General features: G+C 42.1%; 1 protein-coding gene across 4 annotated transcripts in view; it reads right to left on the minus strand.

Annotated features, from left to right (window-relative positions):
• Positions 1-19,122, minus strand: part of LOC106612419 (endothelin-converting enzyme 2) — a 79,412-nt gene that overhangs the window by 30,128 nt on the left and 30,162 nt on the right. For all 4 annotated transcript variants that reach the window (XM_045724308.2, XM_014213525.3, XM_014213526.3 and 1 more), the window contains 4 exons: positions 6,383-6,507; positions 3,585-3,731; positions 3,252-3,317; positions 493-681 (listed from right to left, as the gene is read on the minus strand). In XM_045724308.2, coding sequence (XP_045580264.1) covers positions 493-681; positions 3,252-3,317; positions 3,585-3,731; positions 6,383-6,507 — 527 coding nt within the window. The remainder of the gene's footprint in view (positions 1-492; positions 682-3,251; positions 3,318-3,584; positions 3,732-6,382; positions 6,508-19,122) is intronic.

The raw sequence follows: 19,122 nt of genomic DNA on the forward strand, positions 1-19,122 counted from the left end.
CCCTTCACCATCTCTCTGCAGTTCTGCTGCTGCCTTGGTGATAGAAGGGCTTAGCAACAGCTCTTGGCAACAGTCACCTTGGCAACCAGGGAAACATTCAAAAACAAAAAAGAGGACTGCAGGAGAGGCAGAGTAGAATAGTCCTCAGAGGATGGATAAAACACAGACAAAGGTGTGAAGAGGCTTTCAGAAGGTGGTGGTGAGTTGGTGTGGGAGAGGCTGCGAGAAAAAGCCATGCATGTTTTGACACTGTAATGGAGACAGAAGAAAATGTGGGAACAGACTGTAATTGATTAATAACAAACTTTACAGCCTGATCTGATGGCATGGGGTTCTGATCCACTCAAAATCCACCTCACAAAAAATCCACATCACATATGTACCTCTCTCTCGCCCCCTCCCTCTCTCATACAAACTCACATCCAAGCAACTGCTTGCACATGGAAGTGCACGTTCTCTCTGTAATCCCCCACCCAACAGACGCATACACACCTGCAGTTCGGCGATGGTGATCTTGTGGTAGATCTTCTCCTCATCGCGAAGTTCGTCCGGCGGTACGGTGATGTTGGCGAGCTCCGTTTCAAAGTCTAGGATCTGCTGCATCTGGCTTTGTGTGGAGTTCTTATCCCCCCCCAATAGCAGGCTCAGCTCCACCATGTAGTCCAGATATGCCTTCAACACCTGGGAGGGGACACAGGATAAGCTCAGGGTCGTGTTCACTTGCCACCAAATGGAAGACAACGGTGCGAAGCGGAGGGAAACGGGGAGGTACAATCTGAATTTGTTCAATGAGAAACGCCCGTATTCATTTTTCATTGCAAACCCTCCACCTAAATTTTGTTTTAGGCCAGCTATAGTTAATGTTAACCAGTGGATGACCATCCTCATTGAATTTAAGAAAAAAACTAATATTGAAACATTTAAAAAAGTTATCCTTTTTAGATAAAACTATACTAAATATGTTCACGTCACCAAATAATTGATTAAAACAAACTGATTTCCAATGAAGGTCTACAGTAGCCTCAGCAGCACTCTGTAGGGTAGTACCATGGTGTAGCCAGACAGCTAGCTTATGTCCTCCTCTGGGTACATTGACTTCAATACAAAACCAAGGAGGCTCATGGTTCTCACCCCCTTCCATAAACTTACACAGTAATTATGAAATCTTCCGGAGGACTTCCTCCAACCTCTGAGCTCTTGCAGCATGAGCTGACATGTTGTCCACCCAATAAAAGGATCAGAGAATGCATCTAGTACTGAAAGCATAAGCTACAGCTAGCTAGCACTGGAATGCATAACATGTGGTGAGTAGTTAGCTCAAAAAGAGAGAAAGACAATAGTTGAACAGTTTTGAACAAAGAGTGAGAGTTATCTATATTTCATAGTATTATTATTTTTTCATTTTCATTTACTTAGCTAGTGTCAAATGTAGCTAGCTAGTTTAGCCTACTTAAACACCTGGCTCAAACAGAGAGTGATGCTATGTTAGCTAGCTGGCTATGGCTATCCAACACTGTCAAGGTAAGCTTTTGGTTGTATTAATGTATTGCCACCGGGCTCGCTGATGTAACTGCTAAACTGATTGCTGCAGACTACACTGTACTGCATGATTGTAGCGGGTTTACTAACGCGTTAATTCTAGTAGCTATGTTGAACATGAATTGACAATGATGTAGGCTGTGTGTAGCGGTTAGCAGTCATGATATGAAGGTTTGGCTTGGAACGTTTGTTTTACCTGGTCACAGACAGCGTTGTGCACTGAAGTCCACAAACGAAGGGAAAAAGTGAAAGGAGGAGAGCCCGTAGATGGATGCAAAAATGTATTATATATACACAATGAGCTGTTTGTATGTGTCTGGTATGAAAGTGAACTGTGTTTGTGTGTGATCTGGGGTGTATTCATTCAGCAAATTCTGTTTAAAAACATTTCTTAAACGGAAGCAAACGAAACAGGGATAAACATACCTGAATTTGTCCAATAGAAACTCTCGTTTTCAACTGTTGGACTAATGATGACACCCTAGATCAGCTAGATGCAGGCAAGAGTGTGCAAGGTGGTATTGAATGTGCCACTGTCAGTCACCTTGATTACTCAAAATTCTCTCGACCTCTGCAGCTACATTGTAAACTTTCATTCATAGGCTAGGTTGTAGCAACCTCGTGATGGGTACAGGGAAAATGTGAGTATCACGTAGTAGCCTAAACCTATCGATGTTACATTGAGCTGGGTGAAGGGAATACGAATGACAGTCATCCAAAATGCTGTAATAGAAATAATATGTTCATTAAAAAAAATCATACTCCCTCATCTTAAACGGCACCGACCACTACTAGTGTTAACACACTTGATTCTAATCAGCTGCTCCTTAGGACCTTAATTAGCTGAATCAGGTGTGTCATAGTAAGGCTGCACATCTAGTTGGTCTCCAGGAGGAGGGTTGGCCACCCCCGGGATAGTCTGCAGACTATAGTAGGGCCAGGAGTTTTTGTTGACAACATGACCTGATCAGAAAAAAAAAAAACTCTGGCTACAGTGACTATAACTAAGGCTCAGAGTTTTTCCAGGTGAAACACAATTTATTAGTCAAAATTCCCGACTCTACTCTGGTGTGGTATAGTCACAAGAGAATGAGAGCAATCAAAATGTAACACTTGCTGCTGGCTTCATTTTCAGTGGAAGGTTTCAGTCTTTCTAGTTTGTTGTAAAGTGACCACCACCTTGCTAAAATAGGCTGGGTTGTGTCAGAGATTTGTGACAGGCTATAGGGAGGGTAAATTAGAATGGAACAACAAGATACACGTCAACGTTTAGATAAACAGATAATGAATGACCCCCTCCACAGAATCTTTTGCAGATACATATGGAGGGGAAACCGCCATCTTCTGCAGACAGTACATGTATGGTGACATGATGATATTTTGTGTTTTAATGATGTTGTGAAGCTTGAAATGCTGAACAAAATTCCTAAGCTTTGGATAATAAATAAACTGGGGAAGACAGGCTCATAGTAATAGCTGGAACAGAATCAATTGAATGGTATCCAACAAATCAAACACATTGTTTCCATTAGTTTGATGCAATTCCATTTACTATATTCCAGCCATTATTATGAGCCATCCTCCACTCAGCAGCCTCCTGTGACAGTAATTTACTGTATTTTAATTTATTATGGTACCTCATGTTGACAGCCATAGGTAGGAAAAGACCACACATGTACTGGCTGGCCCCCACCCACCTGAACATTACTCACCTTCTCATTGGCTGTCTTGTTGAGGTAATAGTCCCGCGAGGGGAGGAACAGCCCCGATTGATCCACCTGGCAGAAATGCATCAACAGGTGAGCAAACACACTACTCATAAGGGATAATGAATTGCAGTGTGCGGAGTCCATTCACTATCATATTCGGCACCTGTTATTATATAAAAGCTTAAAATGTGTGTGTATGTGCACGTGCATGTGTATGTCTGTCTACGTGTGCCCGCGTGTGTCTGTCTGTGTCTATGCATGAATGCCTATGTGTTTGTTTGTGAATGCTAGTACATGTATTTTCATTTAAATAGACCCAGAGCCAGAGCAGCTGACCTGGATGACATTGCTGTTGGAGTTCTTGGGGTCCACGCTGACTCCGATGGTGAAGAAGGGCTGGGCACGGTAGGGGCCCGATACTGTCTTCAGAACCTCCATGAAGTTGTCCTTCTCCCAGGGCCCTGTGATGTTCCAGCCCCCTGTCTGCAAACACACACAGACACACACACTAGAGAGACTCAACGAATACAGAAAAGAGCTGCTATTTTTATGGTAACACTTTGTTCAACACCTTTATAAGCCAAAAAAATGTGTGTTCTTACTTCCACTCACACTACAACCAGCACTGCAGCTGCAATGAATGAGTATTGCAAAGTGTTTCCGATAAACTTGCGTTGTTATTATTAGCGGCTTGTGTCTTTTTTAATAAAGGAATATTTCACTTTCTATGGTCATAGGAGTAACAATATAAATTGGTGCATGAGTGGTACTTGAGTTCCGCCATCAGCTGGAAGACTGTGTCCTCTTTTCTCAGCGGACAGAGGGAGAGCGAAGGGACTGTAAGTCGGGGTGAGAGGCAGCCTCACCGCTGCTCCCTCCCTCCTCTCAGACTGACCATCAGATGCAGGCCATCAGTCCAATAAAACAAAATTATATATATATATATATATATATATATATATATATATACAGTTGAAGTCGGAAGTTTACACACACTTAGGTTGGAGACTCGTTTCTCTCATTTTTCAACAACTCCACAAATTTCTTCTTAACAAACTATAGTTTTGGCAAGTCAGTTAGGACATCTACTTTTTGCATGACAAGTCATTTTTCCAACAATTGTTTACAGACAGATTATTTCACTGTATCTCAATTCCAGTGGGTCAGAAGTTTACATACACTAAGTTGACTGTGCCTTTAAACAGCATGGAAAATGCCAGAAAATTCTGTCATGGCTTTAGAAGCTTCTGATAGGATAATTGACATCATTTGAGTCCATTGGAGGTGTACCTGTGGATGAATTCCAAGGTCTACCTTCAAACTCTGTGTCTCTGTTTGACATCATGGGAAAAATCAAAAGAAAATCAGCCAAGACCTCAGAAAACAAATTGTAGACCTCCACAAGTCTGGTTCATCCTTGGGAGCAATTTCCAAACGCCTGAAGGTACCACGTTCATCTGTACAAACAATAGTACGCAAGTATAAACACCATGGGACCACGCAGCCGTCAAACCGCTCAGGAAGGAGACGCGTTCTGTCTCCTAGAGATGAACGTACTTTGGTGTGAAAAGTGCAAATCAATCCCAGAACAACATCAAAGGACCTTCTGAAGATGCTGAAGGAAACAGGTACAAAAGCATCTACATCCACAGGAAAATGAGTCATATATCGACATAACCTGAAAGGCTGCTCAGCAAGGAAGAAGCCACGGCTCCAAAACCACCATAAAAAAAGCCAGACTACGGTTTGCAACTGCACATGGGGACAAAGATTGTACTTTTTGGAGAAATGTCCTCTGGTCTGATGAAACAAAAATAGAACTGTTTGGCCATAATGACCATCGTTATGTTTGGAGGAAAAAGGGGGACGCTTGCAAGCCGAAGAACACCATCCCAACCGTGAAGCATGGGGGTGGCAGCATCATGTTGTGGGGGTTGCTTTGCTGCAGGACGGACTGGTGCACTTCACAAAATAGATGGCATCATGAGGGAGTAAAATTATGTGGATATATTGAAACAACATCTCAAGACATCAGTCAGGAAGTTAAAGCTTGGTCGCAAATGGGACTTCCAAATGGACAATGACCCCAAGCACACTTCCAAAGTTGTGGCAAAATGGCTTAAGGACAACAAAGTCAAGATATTGGAATGGCCATCACAAAGCCCTGACCTCAACCCTATAGAAAATTGATGGACAGAACTGAAAAAGCATGTACGAGCAAGGAGGTCTACAAACCTGACTCCGTTACACCAGCTCTGTCAGGAGGAATGGGCCAAAATGTACCCAACTTAATGTGGGAAGCTTGCGGAAGGCTACCCAAAATGTTTGACCCAAGTTAAACAATTTAAAGGCAATGCTACCAAATATTAATTGAGTGTATGTAAACTTCTGACCCATTGGGAATGTGATGAAAGAAATAAAACCTGAAATAAATCATTCTCTCTACTATTATTCTGACATTTCACATTCTTAAAATAAAGTGGTGATCCTAACTGACCTAAGACAGAGAATTTTTATTAGGATTTACTCGGATTAAATGTCTGGAATTGTGAAAAACTGAGATTAAATGTATTTGGCTAAGGTGTTTGTAAACTTCCGACTTCAACTGTGTGTATGTATGTATGTATGTATGTATGTATATGTATATATATATATATATAAAAATAAATAATGCACACTTAGGTGTGCCTCACAAGTAGTACAACAAATTATCTATTACCAGTGTGATCATATACAGTGGTCTGAGAAGATCAATATAGGCAGTGCAATTCAAGCATAGCCAATATGCAGTGATAATGTACTGTGTCTATAGCCTACTGCACAAACCTCATTGCTACAGAACTGCTTTTCATTTATTAATGTTGCATAGGCTTGCATTTTGACTCAGAAAGGGATCTTGACTCAAAAGGTTGGTGTCCACTGGCCTAGAGGGAGTTTCCATATACAAGCCATTCCCTTTCAAATCCTTGAAGGATACACACTTTTGGAGAAATGAGAGATTATTGGGATGCAACCTGGTGTGTGTGTGTGTGTGTGTGTGTGTGTGTGTGTGTGTGTGTGTGTGTGTGTGTGTGTGTGTGTGTGTGTGTGTGTGTGTGTGTGTGTAAGGTGGCGGGGTCTGAAGCAAAGCTGACCTTTGCGATGAGGTCAATGAGGGGCGTGGCTCCCAGCTCCTCGATGTGCTGCTCGTTGAGACAGGACAGGTAGTAGAACTGGGTCTTCCTCTCGGCGTCACTGCTGGAGTTGAACGTGCCATTCTCTAAAGAAGTACAGAAAAAGAGGGGGAGGGAAGAAGATGAAAAGATGGATGAGGAGGAGAACAGAGGCTAATGTGATTGTGTGACATGCTCACCAAACCGCACGCATGCATGTTGATGTTGTACCCCACACCAGACACGATCAGGACACGCAGGTTGAAATATCAAAACAAACTCTGAACCAATTATATTAATTTGGGGACAGGTTGAAAAGCATTAAACATTTATTGCAATTTAGCTAGCTAGCTTGCTGTTGCCAGCTAATTTGTCCTGGAATATAAACATTGGGTTGTTATTTTACCTGAAATGCACAATGTCCTCTACTCCAACAATTAATCCACAGATAAAACGGTAAACCGTGGGGCGCTGGTGAGCAGCAACATGTAAAGACACGTTTTCTCGGTGCTCCGATCCAGGGCGAACAATTTACTATTAATACCTCCCCACCATATTAATTTAGTAACAATTTGGAATCAAACCCAATTTACTTTCCTGACATTTTTGGCCTTCTAATCGTAAAATGTCGAGACAACAACGGCCGTGGGCCACAAAGGAGCAGGCCTCTGCTGAAGCCTCGGGCTCAGCTGACACGGACTCTGATCCCCCGAACTAGCCATGGTAATGCGGCTATCATTAAATCTGAACAGGCTGTGCTGGCTAAGGTGGAGTCATTATCCACTGACCTATCCTTGCCACCGAGGTCAACATAAAGTTCGACTTCGTTAACGAAGACTTGGCGCGACTTGACACCCGTCTGAATAGCCTGGTAGTTGGCGCAAATATTTGCTCAGACAAAGTGGTGACACTGGAAGAGGAAGGTTGAGGACCTTGAGAACAGACAGCGCCGGTGGAACGGTTGCATTTTCGGCGTGAGAGATGGACTCGAGACCGTAGGCAGAATGTGGCCTACCCTGTCCATAGCTAAACTGCTACAGGAAATTCTAGGCCTCGATTACACCCCCAGACTTGACCATGCGCACAGAAGCATACAGTCTGCACCGAAGAATGGGTATCCGCCCAGACCCATAGTAGTTAAATTCCATTACCTTCAGGAGAAATAGGATGTCTTCCGTAAGGCAGTGCGACGGGCCAGAATATTCACATTTACCCTGACTACATGGCGGCAGTCATGAAGAAGAGTTCAGTCAACGCGGTGAGGGGGCTCCTACACCGCTGTCTGGACACCAAGTTCGGCATTCCTTACCCAGCTGTACTGAAGATCACTAATCCCTTCTTAAACCCAACCAAGGCCAAAGAATACATTGTCACGCACCTACATCCACAGGAGGACAGGCAACATAATACTAACTAGCCATTGTGGGCACATACTGTGACCCTGCTCTAGCCATGCTAACGCGAACAAGGACCAACTAGTGAATTCTTATCTTGATTAGAAAGGTGCCTCCACCCTGCTGCCCCCCAAAAAATGTCATCCAGTAACTTAACGTTACGAACAAGGATGGGTGACATATTCTCACAAGGACAATATAGTTTGAATAGCATTTTATTTACAATACATGGTGTCGTGTCTTTGGCTATGCCGGATTAAGTTATATGACATGCTATCCTATAAAATCCTCTGTAATTAATATCACCTGATTAGCTAATCATGTAAATGTAATTAACTAGAAAGTCGGGACACTACGGAAGAGTGTTTATAGAGCCGTTATCTTCCAGATAAACTCTTAAAGACTTAGTAATATTTTACATCGATAGCCGTCAATATTAATTGTCACCTTATTTTCAGTCTCATAATGAAAGTTGTAAATTCTTGGTTAAGTTGAATCAGCAAGACAAAATTGGGTTTAATTATTTATTTACTAAATACCTAAACTAATCACACAGAATTACATAGACACAGAATACGAATTATGTCATACAGGAAACGTCCCTGGTGAACGGAACCTGTATGATGGCTGGTTACACAAAGAGAGGGGGTTGGTCTTGAATGAAAGAGCGGGAAGACTGAGGAACAAAAGAAACAGCTATGCTATCGTAAATACAATATCTTATGCATTCTAAATACATTTTTTTTCCTGTGCTGGCCCCCCGTGGGAATTGAACCCACAACCCTGGCATTGCAAACACCATGCGTTGCAAACACCATGCTCTACCAACTGAGCTACAGGGAAGGCCAGTTCTGTACTTGACATGTGTGTCCTTTTAACGCAGAGGCTGCAGACCTCACGTACCGGAACTCGGGGTTACATTTTCTTCACTGACTTATATAGTGGCGAGGGGAGAAGGGTATGTTTCATCGTTTATAACCCCTGTCTCTTCACAGGGGCGGGCCACTGATTAAGCAGGGCACTTTCCTTATGGAAACCCAATTCTCTCATTTGGAAGCTAAAATTACATTTAATCTTCTAACAAACAGTTTCAATATCAAACATTTAAATTGCACAACAATTCCATGTGAATCTGATAACTAAAGTGTGTAGACTTTCCCAGGTACAGTTTATGTCGTCCTGTCATCAGTCATAATGTCTCAGATGACAACCGAACTGACATCCATACTCATTAAGTTCCAACGCATATTTCCAACTGGTTCTATTACTGAAATATGGTTCCTTTCCCCCAACTTGTTTGATGTTCCCAGACTCTCTATATTTAACAAAGGCTATTCAACAGTCCTTCAGTAGGGTCAGAGAGAGAGGGGAAGGGAGAAAGTTATTTATGGGGGGTCATAAACCTTACCCACAGGCCAAAGTCATGACAATGGCACAATTATCTTTTACCAACTAGCTGTGGCTGTACAGCCACGGTGCTAGGTGGCAGGGTAATAATTAGCCTAGTCGCTACCTAAGGGGGACGACGACATATACCACTAGGGGGGACGACATATGCTACCTTTTTATATATTGTTTTACTATACTTTTAATATGCATAAGTTATCTTAGATAACTGAGGTGGTTCCCTCCAGAATCCCTTCCAAGTCTAGACAGATCCAGACTGAAGCCCAACAATATGATTTCAAAATCAGGCGCAGTAATCAACTCATTTCTAGAATCCTATAATTTTTCTGATCAATGCAGGAGCAGCAATCCCACTGCTAAACAGTACTCCTTTTTCTCTCCAGTACACCACTCATACTCCAGGATTGACTTTTTCCTGCTGGACAATAGAATAATTGTCACATCCTGACCAGTAAAGAGGTTATTTGTTCTTATAGTTTGGTCAGGACGTGGCAGGGGGTGTTTGTTTTATGTGTTCATGTAGAGGGGGTATTTGGTTTATATGGTTCGGGGTGGTTGTGTATGTAGAGGGGTATTTGATTTATTAGTCCAGGGTTTTGGTTATTGTTCTATGTTAGTTTATTTCTATGTTCAGTCTAGTCCTTTGTATTTCTATGTTTAGCTAATTGGTGTTGGGGCCTTCAGTTGGAGGCAGCTGTCTATCGTTTCCTCTGAAGGTCCTATATATAGGTATGTGTTTGTCATGGGATTTTGTGGGAGATTGTTTCTTGTTTTGCTGTGTGCCTGACAAGACTGTCTAGTTCGTTTGTTTTTGTATACGTTGTTTGTGTTTCCCTTCTTCACTAATAAAAAGAAGATGAGTATCAATTTTTTCCGCTGCATTTTGGTCTACACCCTACGACACCCGGGACAATAATTCCTTTTGTTACTAATAACCAATATCACAGCATCGTTATCTCAGACCATAGCCCTGTCCAGCTAGATATTCGCTTTCCGGACAGAACTGTGTCACAATGCACGTGGCGACTTGACCCACTACTATCCTGTAGTGCCTTTAAAAAATACATATCAGATCAACTGCACCCCTGACGTGTCTCACTCTACTGTGTGGTAGTCGTTAAAAGCCTTTCTAAGGGGCCGAATTATTTCATACACAGCGTATGACAACAAACAGCACACCAAACACTTATTGGAGCCACACTACCGTTTAAAAGTTTGGCGTCACTTAGAAATGTCCTTGTTTTTGAAAGAAAAGCACATTCTTTGTCCATCCAGTTTGCACTGTTCTTTGAAGGGAGTCTATTCCATGCGAGAAATTGCCAAGAAATTGAAGATCTCGTACAACGCTGTGTACTACTCCCTTCACAGAACAGAGCAAACTGGCTCTAACCAGAATAGAAAGAGTGGGAGGCCCCGGTGCACAACTAACTGAGCAAGAGGACAAATACATTAGAGAGTCTAGCTTGATGCCGATGCTCCAGACACTCAACCAGTCTAAAGAAAGACAGTTTCATTGCTTCTTTAATCAGCACAACAGTTTCAGCTGTGCTAATAGAATTGCAAAAGGGGTTTCTGATGATCAATTAGCCTTATAAAATTATAAACCTGGATTAGCTAACACAACGTGCCATTGGAACACAGGAGTGATGGTTCCTGATAATTTGCCTCTGTATACCTATGTAGATATTCCAGAAAAAAAAACTGCCATTTCCAGCTACAATAGTCATTTACAACATTAACCTGTTAGGGCTAGGGGGCAGTATTGACACGGCTGGATAAAAAACATACCCGATTTAATCTGGTTACCACTCCTACCCAGTAACTAGAATATGCATATACTTACTACATATGGATAGAAAACACCCTAAATTTTCTAAAACTGTTTGAATGGTGTCTGTGAGTATAACAGAACTCAAATGGCAGGTCAAAACCTGAGAGATTCCTTTACAGGAAGTGGCCTGTCTGACCATTTCTTGAACTTCTTTTCCATCTCTATCATTTACTAAGGATCTCTGCTCTAACGTGACACTGGGCTTATGCGCGTGACCCTGACCGCCCCCGCCTTTGGGATTTTTTCCTCTGTTTGCCGAAAAGGAGATTCCCTGTCGGAATATTATCACTTTTCTACGAGAAAAATGTCGTAAAAATTGATTTTAAACAGCGGTTGACATGCTTCGAAGTACGGTAATGGAATATTTAGAATTTTATTGTCACGAATTGCGCCATGCGCGTGACACTTCTTTACTATTTCGGATAGTGTCTGGAACGCACGAACAAAACGCCGCTATTCGGATATAACGATGGATTATTTTGGACCAAACCAACATTTGTTATTGAAGTAGCAGTCCTGGGTGTGCATTCTGACGAAGACAACAAAAGGTAATCAAACTTTTATAATAGTAAATATGATTATGGTGAGTGCTAAACTTGCCGGGTGTCTAAATAGCGAGCCCGTGATGCCTGGGCTATGTACTTAGAATATTGCAAAATGTGCTTTCACCAAAAAGCTATTTTAAAATCGGACATATCGAGTGCATAGAGGAGGTCTGTATCTATAATTCTTAAAATAATTGTTATGCTTTTTGTGAACGTTTATCGTGAGTAATTTAGTAAAATGTTAGCGAATTCCCCGGAAGTTTGCGGGGGGGTATGCTAGTTCTGAACGTCACATGCTAATGTAAAAAGCTGGTTTTTGATATAAATATGAACTTGATTGAACAAAACATGCATGTATTGTATAACATAATGTCCTAGGGTTGTCATCTGATGAAGATCATCAAAGGTGAGTGCTGCATTTAGCTGTCTTCTGGGTTTTGGTGACATTATATGCTGGCTTGAAAAATGGGTGTCTGATTATTTCTGGCTTGGTACTCTGCTGACATAATGTAATGTTTTGCTTTCGTTGTAAAGCCTTTTTGAAATCGGACAGTGTGGTTAGATTAACGAGAGTCTTGTCTTTAAATGGCTGTAAAATAGTCATATGTTTGAGAAATTGAAGTAATAGGATTTTTAAGGTTTTGAAAATCGCGCCACAGGCTGGCAGTGGCTGTTACGTAGGTGGGACGTCCCACCTAGCCCATAGAGGTTAACGATGTCTACACTGTATTTCTGATCAATTTGATGTTATTTTAATGAACAAAAATGTCTCCTCTCCCGAACGGGGAGAGACGCCACCTTCTGTGGACGTTGTGACACAACCGTGATCTGCCCAACAATGTCTCTCTACCAGACAACCTCCATGCACGCTTTGACAACAGCCGGGTGTGAGGGCCGTTACCGACCCAGAGGACTGGGTGATCTCGCTCTCCGAGGCCGATGTGAGAAGGGTCTTTAAAATCAGGTCAACACCCGCAAGGCCACGGGCCCCGACGGTAGTCCAGGGTGCACTCTCAGAGCATGAGCAGATCAGCTGGCAGGCATATTCATGGTTTTCAACCTCTCCTTGTCCCAGTCTGTAATCGCCACATGTTTTAAAATGACCACAATCATCCCTGTTCCTAAGAACTCTAAGGCTTCATGCCACAATGATTACCGCCCTGTAGCACTCCTGTAATCTGAAGTGCTTTGAGTGGCTGGAAATCATAAACATTAACCTGTTGGGGCTAGGGGACAGTGTTTGCACGGCCGGATAAAAAACGTACCCGATTTAAACTGGTTACTACTCTTGCCCAGAAACGAGAATATGCATATAATTAGTAGATTTGGATAGAAAACACTATATAGTGTCCAAAACAGTTTGAATGGTGTCTGTGAGTATAACAGAACTCATATGGCAGGCCAAAACCTGAGAAGATTCCATACAGGAAGTGCCCTGTCTGACAATTTGTTGTCCTTCTGTTGCATCTCTATCGAAAATACAGCATCTCTGCTGTAACGTGACATTTTCTAAGGCTTCCATTGGCTCTCAGAAGGCGCCAGAAAGTGGAATGGGGTGTCTGCAGTCTCTGGGCGAAGAACAGCAGGAGAATTTGTGAGTGGTCAGCCTGGGGACTGTGAGACTGAGAGGCGCGTTCACGAGAATTCTCAATTTTTTTCTTTCAGCCTTTGAATGAATACAACGTCGCCTGGTTGGAATATTATCTCTATTTTATGAGAAAAATAGCATAAAAATTTATTTTAAACAGCGTTTGACATGCTTCGAAGTACGGTAATGGAATATTTTTACATTTTTGGTCACGAAATGCACGTCACCCTTCGGATAGTGACCTGAACGCACAAACAAAACGGAGCTATTTGAATATAACTATGGATTATTTGGAACCAAAACAACATTTGTTGTTGAAGTAGAAGTCCTGGGAGTGCATTCTGACAAAGAACAGAAAAGGTAATCCAATTTTTCTAATAGTAATTCTGAGTTTGGTGAGCCCCAAACTTGGTGGGTGTCAAAATAGCTAGCCGTGATGGCCGAGCTATGTACTCAGAATATTGCAAAATGTGCTTTCGCTGAAAAGCTATTTTAAAATCTGACACCGCGATTGCGTAAAGGAGTTCTGTATCTATAATTCTTTAAATAATTATGTATTTTGTCAACGTTTATCATGAGTAATTTAGTAAATTCACCGGAAGTTTGCGGTGGGTATGCTTGTTCTGAACATCACATGCTAACGTAAAAAGCTGTTTTTTGATATAAATATGAACTTGATTGAACAAAACATGCATGTATAATGTCCTAACATAATGTCCTAGGAGTGTCATCTGATGAAGATCATCAAAGGTTAGTGCTGCATTTAGCTGTGGTTTTGGTTTTTGTGATTATATGCTTTCTTTTGAAAATGGCGTGTGATTATTTTTGGCAGGGTACTCTCCTGACATAATCTAATGTTTTGCTTTCGCTGTAAAGCCTTTTTGATATCGGACAACGTGGTTGGATTAACGAGAGTCTTATCTTTCAAATGGTGTAAAATAGTCATATGTTTGGGAAATTTAAGTTATAGCATTTTTGAGGTATTTGTATTTCGCGTCACGCGATTCCACTGAGGATCTTTCCTATAACGTGACACTTCCTACGGCTCCCATAGGCTCTCAGAGCCCGGGAAAAAGCTGAACGATATCGAGGCAGCCTCTGGCTGAAACACATTATCGCTTTTGGCAAGTGGCCGATCAGAGTACTATGGGCTTAGGCGCGTGCCCGAGTCGACCCCATGCTTTATTTTCTTTCGTCTGTTTACCTAAACGCAGATTCCCGGTCGAAATATTATCGCTTTTTTATGAGAAAAATGGCATAAAAATTGATTTTAAACAGCGGTTGACATGCTTCGAATTTTTTGTCACGAATTGCGCCATGCTCGTCACCCTTATTTACCCTTTCGGATAGTGTCTTGAACGCACAAACAAAACGCCGCTATTTGGATATAACAATGGATTATTTGGGACCAAACCAACATTTGTTATTGAAGTAGAAGTCCTGGGAGTGCATTCTGATGAAGACAGCAAAGGTAATAACATTTTTCTTATAGTAAATCTGACTTTGGTGAGTGCTAAACTTGCTGGGTGTCTAAATAGCTAGCCCTGTGATGCCGGGCTATCTACTGAGAATATTGCAAAATGTGCTTTCACCGAAAAGCTATTTTAAAAATCGGACATATCGAGTGCATAGAGGAGTTCTGTATCTATAATTCTTAAAATAATTGTTATGCTTTTTGTGAACGTTTATCGTGAGTAATTTAGTAAATTCACCGGCAGTGTTCGGTGGGAATGCTAGTCACATGCTAGTCACATGCTAATGTAAAAAGCTGTTTTTTGATATAAATATGAACTTGATTGAACAAAACATGCATGTATTGTATAACATAATGTCCTAGGGTTGTCATCTGATGAAGATCATCAAAGGTTAGTGCTACATTTAGCTGTGGTTTGGGTTTATGTGACACTATATGCTAGCTTGAAAAATGGGTGTCTGATTATTTCTGGCTGGGTACTCTGCTGACATAATCTAATGTTTTGCTTTCGTTGTAAAGCCTTTTTGAAATCGGACAGTGTGGTTAGATTAACGAGAGTCTTGTCTTTAAAATGGTGTAAAATAGTCATATGTTTGAAAAATGGAAGTTTTTTGCATTTTTGAGGTATTTGAATAACGCGCCACGGGATTACACTGGCTGTTGATTAGGTGGGACGCCCATAGAGGTTAAGGAGTGCCTCTTATCCGCTCGCCGTTCCCTTATGCCATAATTTGTACTTCTCAATTGTCAGTCGAAACCACATTTGTTTAAGCAAGTCAACCATATCAGCTATATATTTTTTTAAGGCAGTACATGAGGCTGAATGAACTGTTTCACTGCAAGACAAGGCTCCGCTGAGGTGTAGGATTCACTCCATGGTGCTGAATAGAAAGCTCTGCTGTTGGGACAGCTTTATGTAGGCCCAAACAGTTTGTGGGCACCGTTTGTCACCGTTATAGTGGAATGAATGTATTGTTTAGTGTTGTGTTGTTTAGTGACTTTGCTGGCATTAATCCCCTCAAAAATTGGGGGAGTTTGTCTCACCAACATTTACATGCTAAAATCACCACCGGTACCGGTGCATCAAGTCTGACACCAACAGGCTCTTGAACAGCTTCTATCCCCAAGCAATACGACTGATAAATAGCTAACAAAATAGCTACACTGACCGAGATTACCTTGTATCTTTATTGACCTTTAATTTCTAAATTTGCACTCTCGCTATGCACTCTCACATGGCCCTACACACTCACATACACTGTCACTCCAACATACACACTCCATAAATTTCTCACTCACACATAATATGCACATACAGTTATACTGACTCTACACACCTGCACACCCACTCACATGCAAGCTCTTGCTACTATGTTTATCTTATATCCTGTTGCCTAGTCCCCCTTACCCCTACCTCCATCACTCCAGTATCCCTGTACATGTAAATATGGTATTGGAAAGGACTATTTCCTGTATATGGTATGCTTACTTACTTTATTGTGCATTTCATATTTCTTATTTCTCATGTGTTTTTTTCAAGTAATATATTGTTATTGATTATTGCATTGTTGCCTTCTGAGTTTGAAAGAAAGGCATTTCACTGTACTTGCGCATGTGACATTAAAACTTGAAACTTTACTGTCCGAGACAAACACTAAAAAAACATAATGAAATAGGCTACACAACAGAGGCGTTCCGTGAGTTCCATGTTTGGGGTAGCAGCTTTAAGAGGATCCTGGAAAAAAATATGCCTTTTATAATCACATTTCATGCAATTCTATGACGTATTACGTGTATGGAATCATCATCAGAATTCTTAATAATAGGCATACTACAAAAATTACAGGGTAGGTCTAATCTGCTGATACTGACAAATGAATTGAGGTAATATGTACATGAATGTAGAGTTATTAAAGTGACTATGTATAGATAATAACAGAGAGTAGCAGAAGCGTAAAGGGGAGGGGGGAGGGGGGGGGGGCAATACAAATAGTCTGGGTAGCAATTTGATTAGATGTTCAGGAGTCTTATGGCTTGGGGGTAGAAGCTGTTTAGAAGCCTCTTGAACCTAGACTTACGGTACCAAGCTCTGGTACCGCTTGCCGTGTGGTAGCAGAGAGAACAGTCTATGACTTGGGTTGCTGGATTCTTTGACACTTTTTAGGGCCTTCCTCTGACACGGCCTTGTATAGAGGTCCTGGATGGCAGGAAGCTTCGGCCGTACACACTACCCTCTGTAGTGCCTTGCGGTCGGAGGCCGAGCAGTTGCCATACCAGGCACTGATGCAACCAGTCAGAATGCTCTCGACAGTGCAGCTGTAGAACCTTTTGAGGATCTAAGGACCCATGCCAAATCTTTTCAGTTTCCTGAGGGGGAATAGGTTTGGTCGTGCCCTCTTCACAACTGTCTTGGTGTGCTTGGACCATGTTAGTTTGTTGGTGATGTGGACACCAAGGAACTTGAAGCTCTTAACCTGCTCTAATACAGCCCCGTCGATGAGAATGGGGGCGTGCTCGGTCCTCATTTTCCTGTAGTCCACAATCATCTCCTTTTTCTTGATGACGTTGTGGGAGAGGTTGTTGTCCTGGCACCACACGGACAGGTCTCTAACCTCCTCCCTACAGGCGGTCTTGTCATTGTCAGTGATCAGGCCTACCACTGTTGTGTCATCGGCAAACTTAATGATGGTATTGGAGTCGTGGGAGTACAGGAAAGAACTGAGCATGTAATGCTGAGGGGCCCCTGTGTTGAGGATCAGCATGGCGGATGTGTTGTTACTTACCCTTACCACCTGGGGGCAGCCTGTCAGGAAGTCCAGGATCCAGTTGCAGAGGGAGGTGTTTGGTCCCACGGTCCTTAGCTTATTGATGAGTTTGAGGGCACTATGGTGTTGAACGCTGAGCTGTAGTCAATGAATAGCATTCTCACATAGGTGTTCCTTTTGTCCAGGTGGGAAAGGGCAGTGTGGAGTGCAATAGAGATTGCATCATCTGTGGATCTGTTTCTGGGATAATGGTGTTGATGTGTGCCATGACTAGCTTTTCAAAGCACTTCATGGCTACAGACGTAAGTGCTATGGGTCGGTAGTTATTGCGACAGGTTACCTTAGTGTTCTTGGGCACAGGGACTATGGTGGTCTGCTTAAAACATGTTGGTATTACAGACTCGGACAGGGAGAGGTTGAAAATGTCAGTGAAGACACTTGCCAGTTGGTCAGCGCATGCTCGCAGTACACGTCCTGGTAAACCGTCTGGCCCTGCGGCCTTGTAAAATGTTGACCTGTATAAAGGTCTTACTCACATCGGTTGCAGAGAGTGTGATCACACAGTCGTCCGAAACAGCTCTCATGCATGTCTCAGTGTTATTTGCCTCGAAGCGAGCATAGAAGTGGTTTAGCTCGTCTGGTAGGTTCGTGTCACTGGGCTGCTCTCGGCTGTGCTTCCCTTGGTAGTCTAATGGTTTGCAAGCCCTGCCACATCCGATGAGCGGCGGAGCCGGATCTTAGTCCTGTGTTGACACTTTGCCTGTTTGATGGTTCGCTAAGCTAAATTCCAGCTATGTTTGTTGACGTCATACAATGCATTCTGGTTGTCATGTAAACATTTATTAGACCAAATATGTTTTAACAAAACGAGGTGAAGGGATGGTTCACTCAACTGACTTAAATTCTAACTATCGTTACTCAGGGTTGACAGCTCAGTCCCCCTTTCCAGGGGTTTTATTTTTATTTAGCTTATAAACTTTTCCTGTGTTTGCCCCCCATTTATTGATAAATCCTCTATTATAGTGTAGCGGCTGTCTTTGGAAGAAGAGGACCAAGGTGCAGCGTGGAATTTGTTCATCTTTTATTTTGGATGAAAAAAGGCACTTCACAAAGAAAACACAAACGACAGCCAAACAGTCCTGTCAGGTATCCTAACACACTAAACAGAAATTAACCACCCACAAAACCCAAAGGAAAACAGGCTACCTAAGTATGACTCCCAATCAGCGACAACGATGTACAGCTGTCCCTGATTTAGAGCCATACCAGGCGAAAACAAAGAAATACAAAAACATAGAAAAAAGGACATAGAATGCCCCAAAACACACAGAAAAACACCCCATGACCAAACTACAATAACAAATAACCCCTTTTACTGGTCAGGACGTGACATATAGTAATATTTTCTGCATTATATCCCCCCACGATACCTCCCCCCATGGACTTGAAATCCCCCACAAACTCCCCTAAAATAGTGTCACCAAATCTGGCAACCCTGTTTAGCTTTCGCGCTATGGTTAGGCTATGCAGTAGGCTTGTATGTGGGGTGATGATCTTTGAGGTAATAACGTTTTATTTGCTTTGTGATTTGTCAAAAACTGTAAATGACTTGTCAAGTCATGTGCTCCAGTTCTTGTCTACAATGTAACAAGTAAATCTAAGATTTGTAATGTGCTGAAAAGTAGCCAAACTAAGTTCATATTTTTCGGGCAATGGGC

Source organism: Salmo salar, chromosome 09 (genome assembly GCF_965601325.2).
Source record: "Salmo salar chromosome 09, fSalSal1, whole genome shotgun sequence".
NCBI lineage: Eukaryota > Metazoa > Chordata > Actinopteri > Salmoniformes > Salmonidae > Salmo > Salmo salar.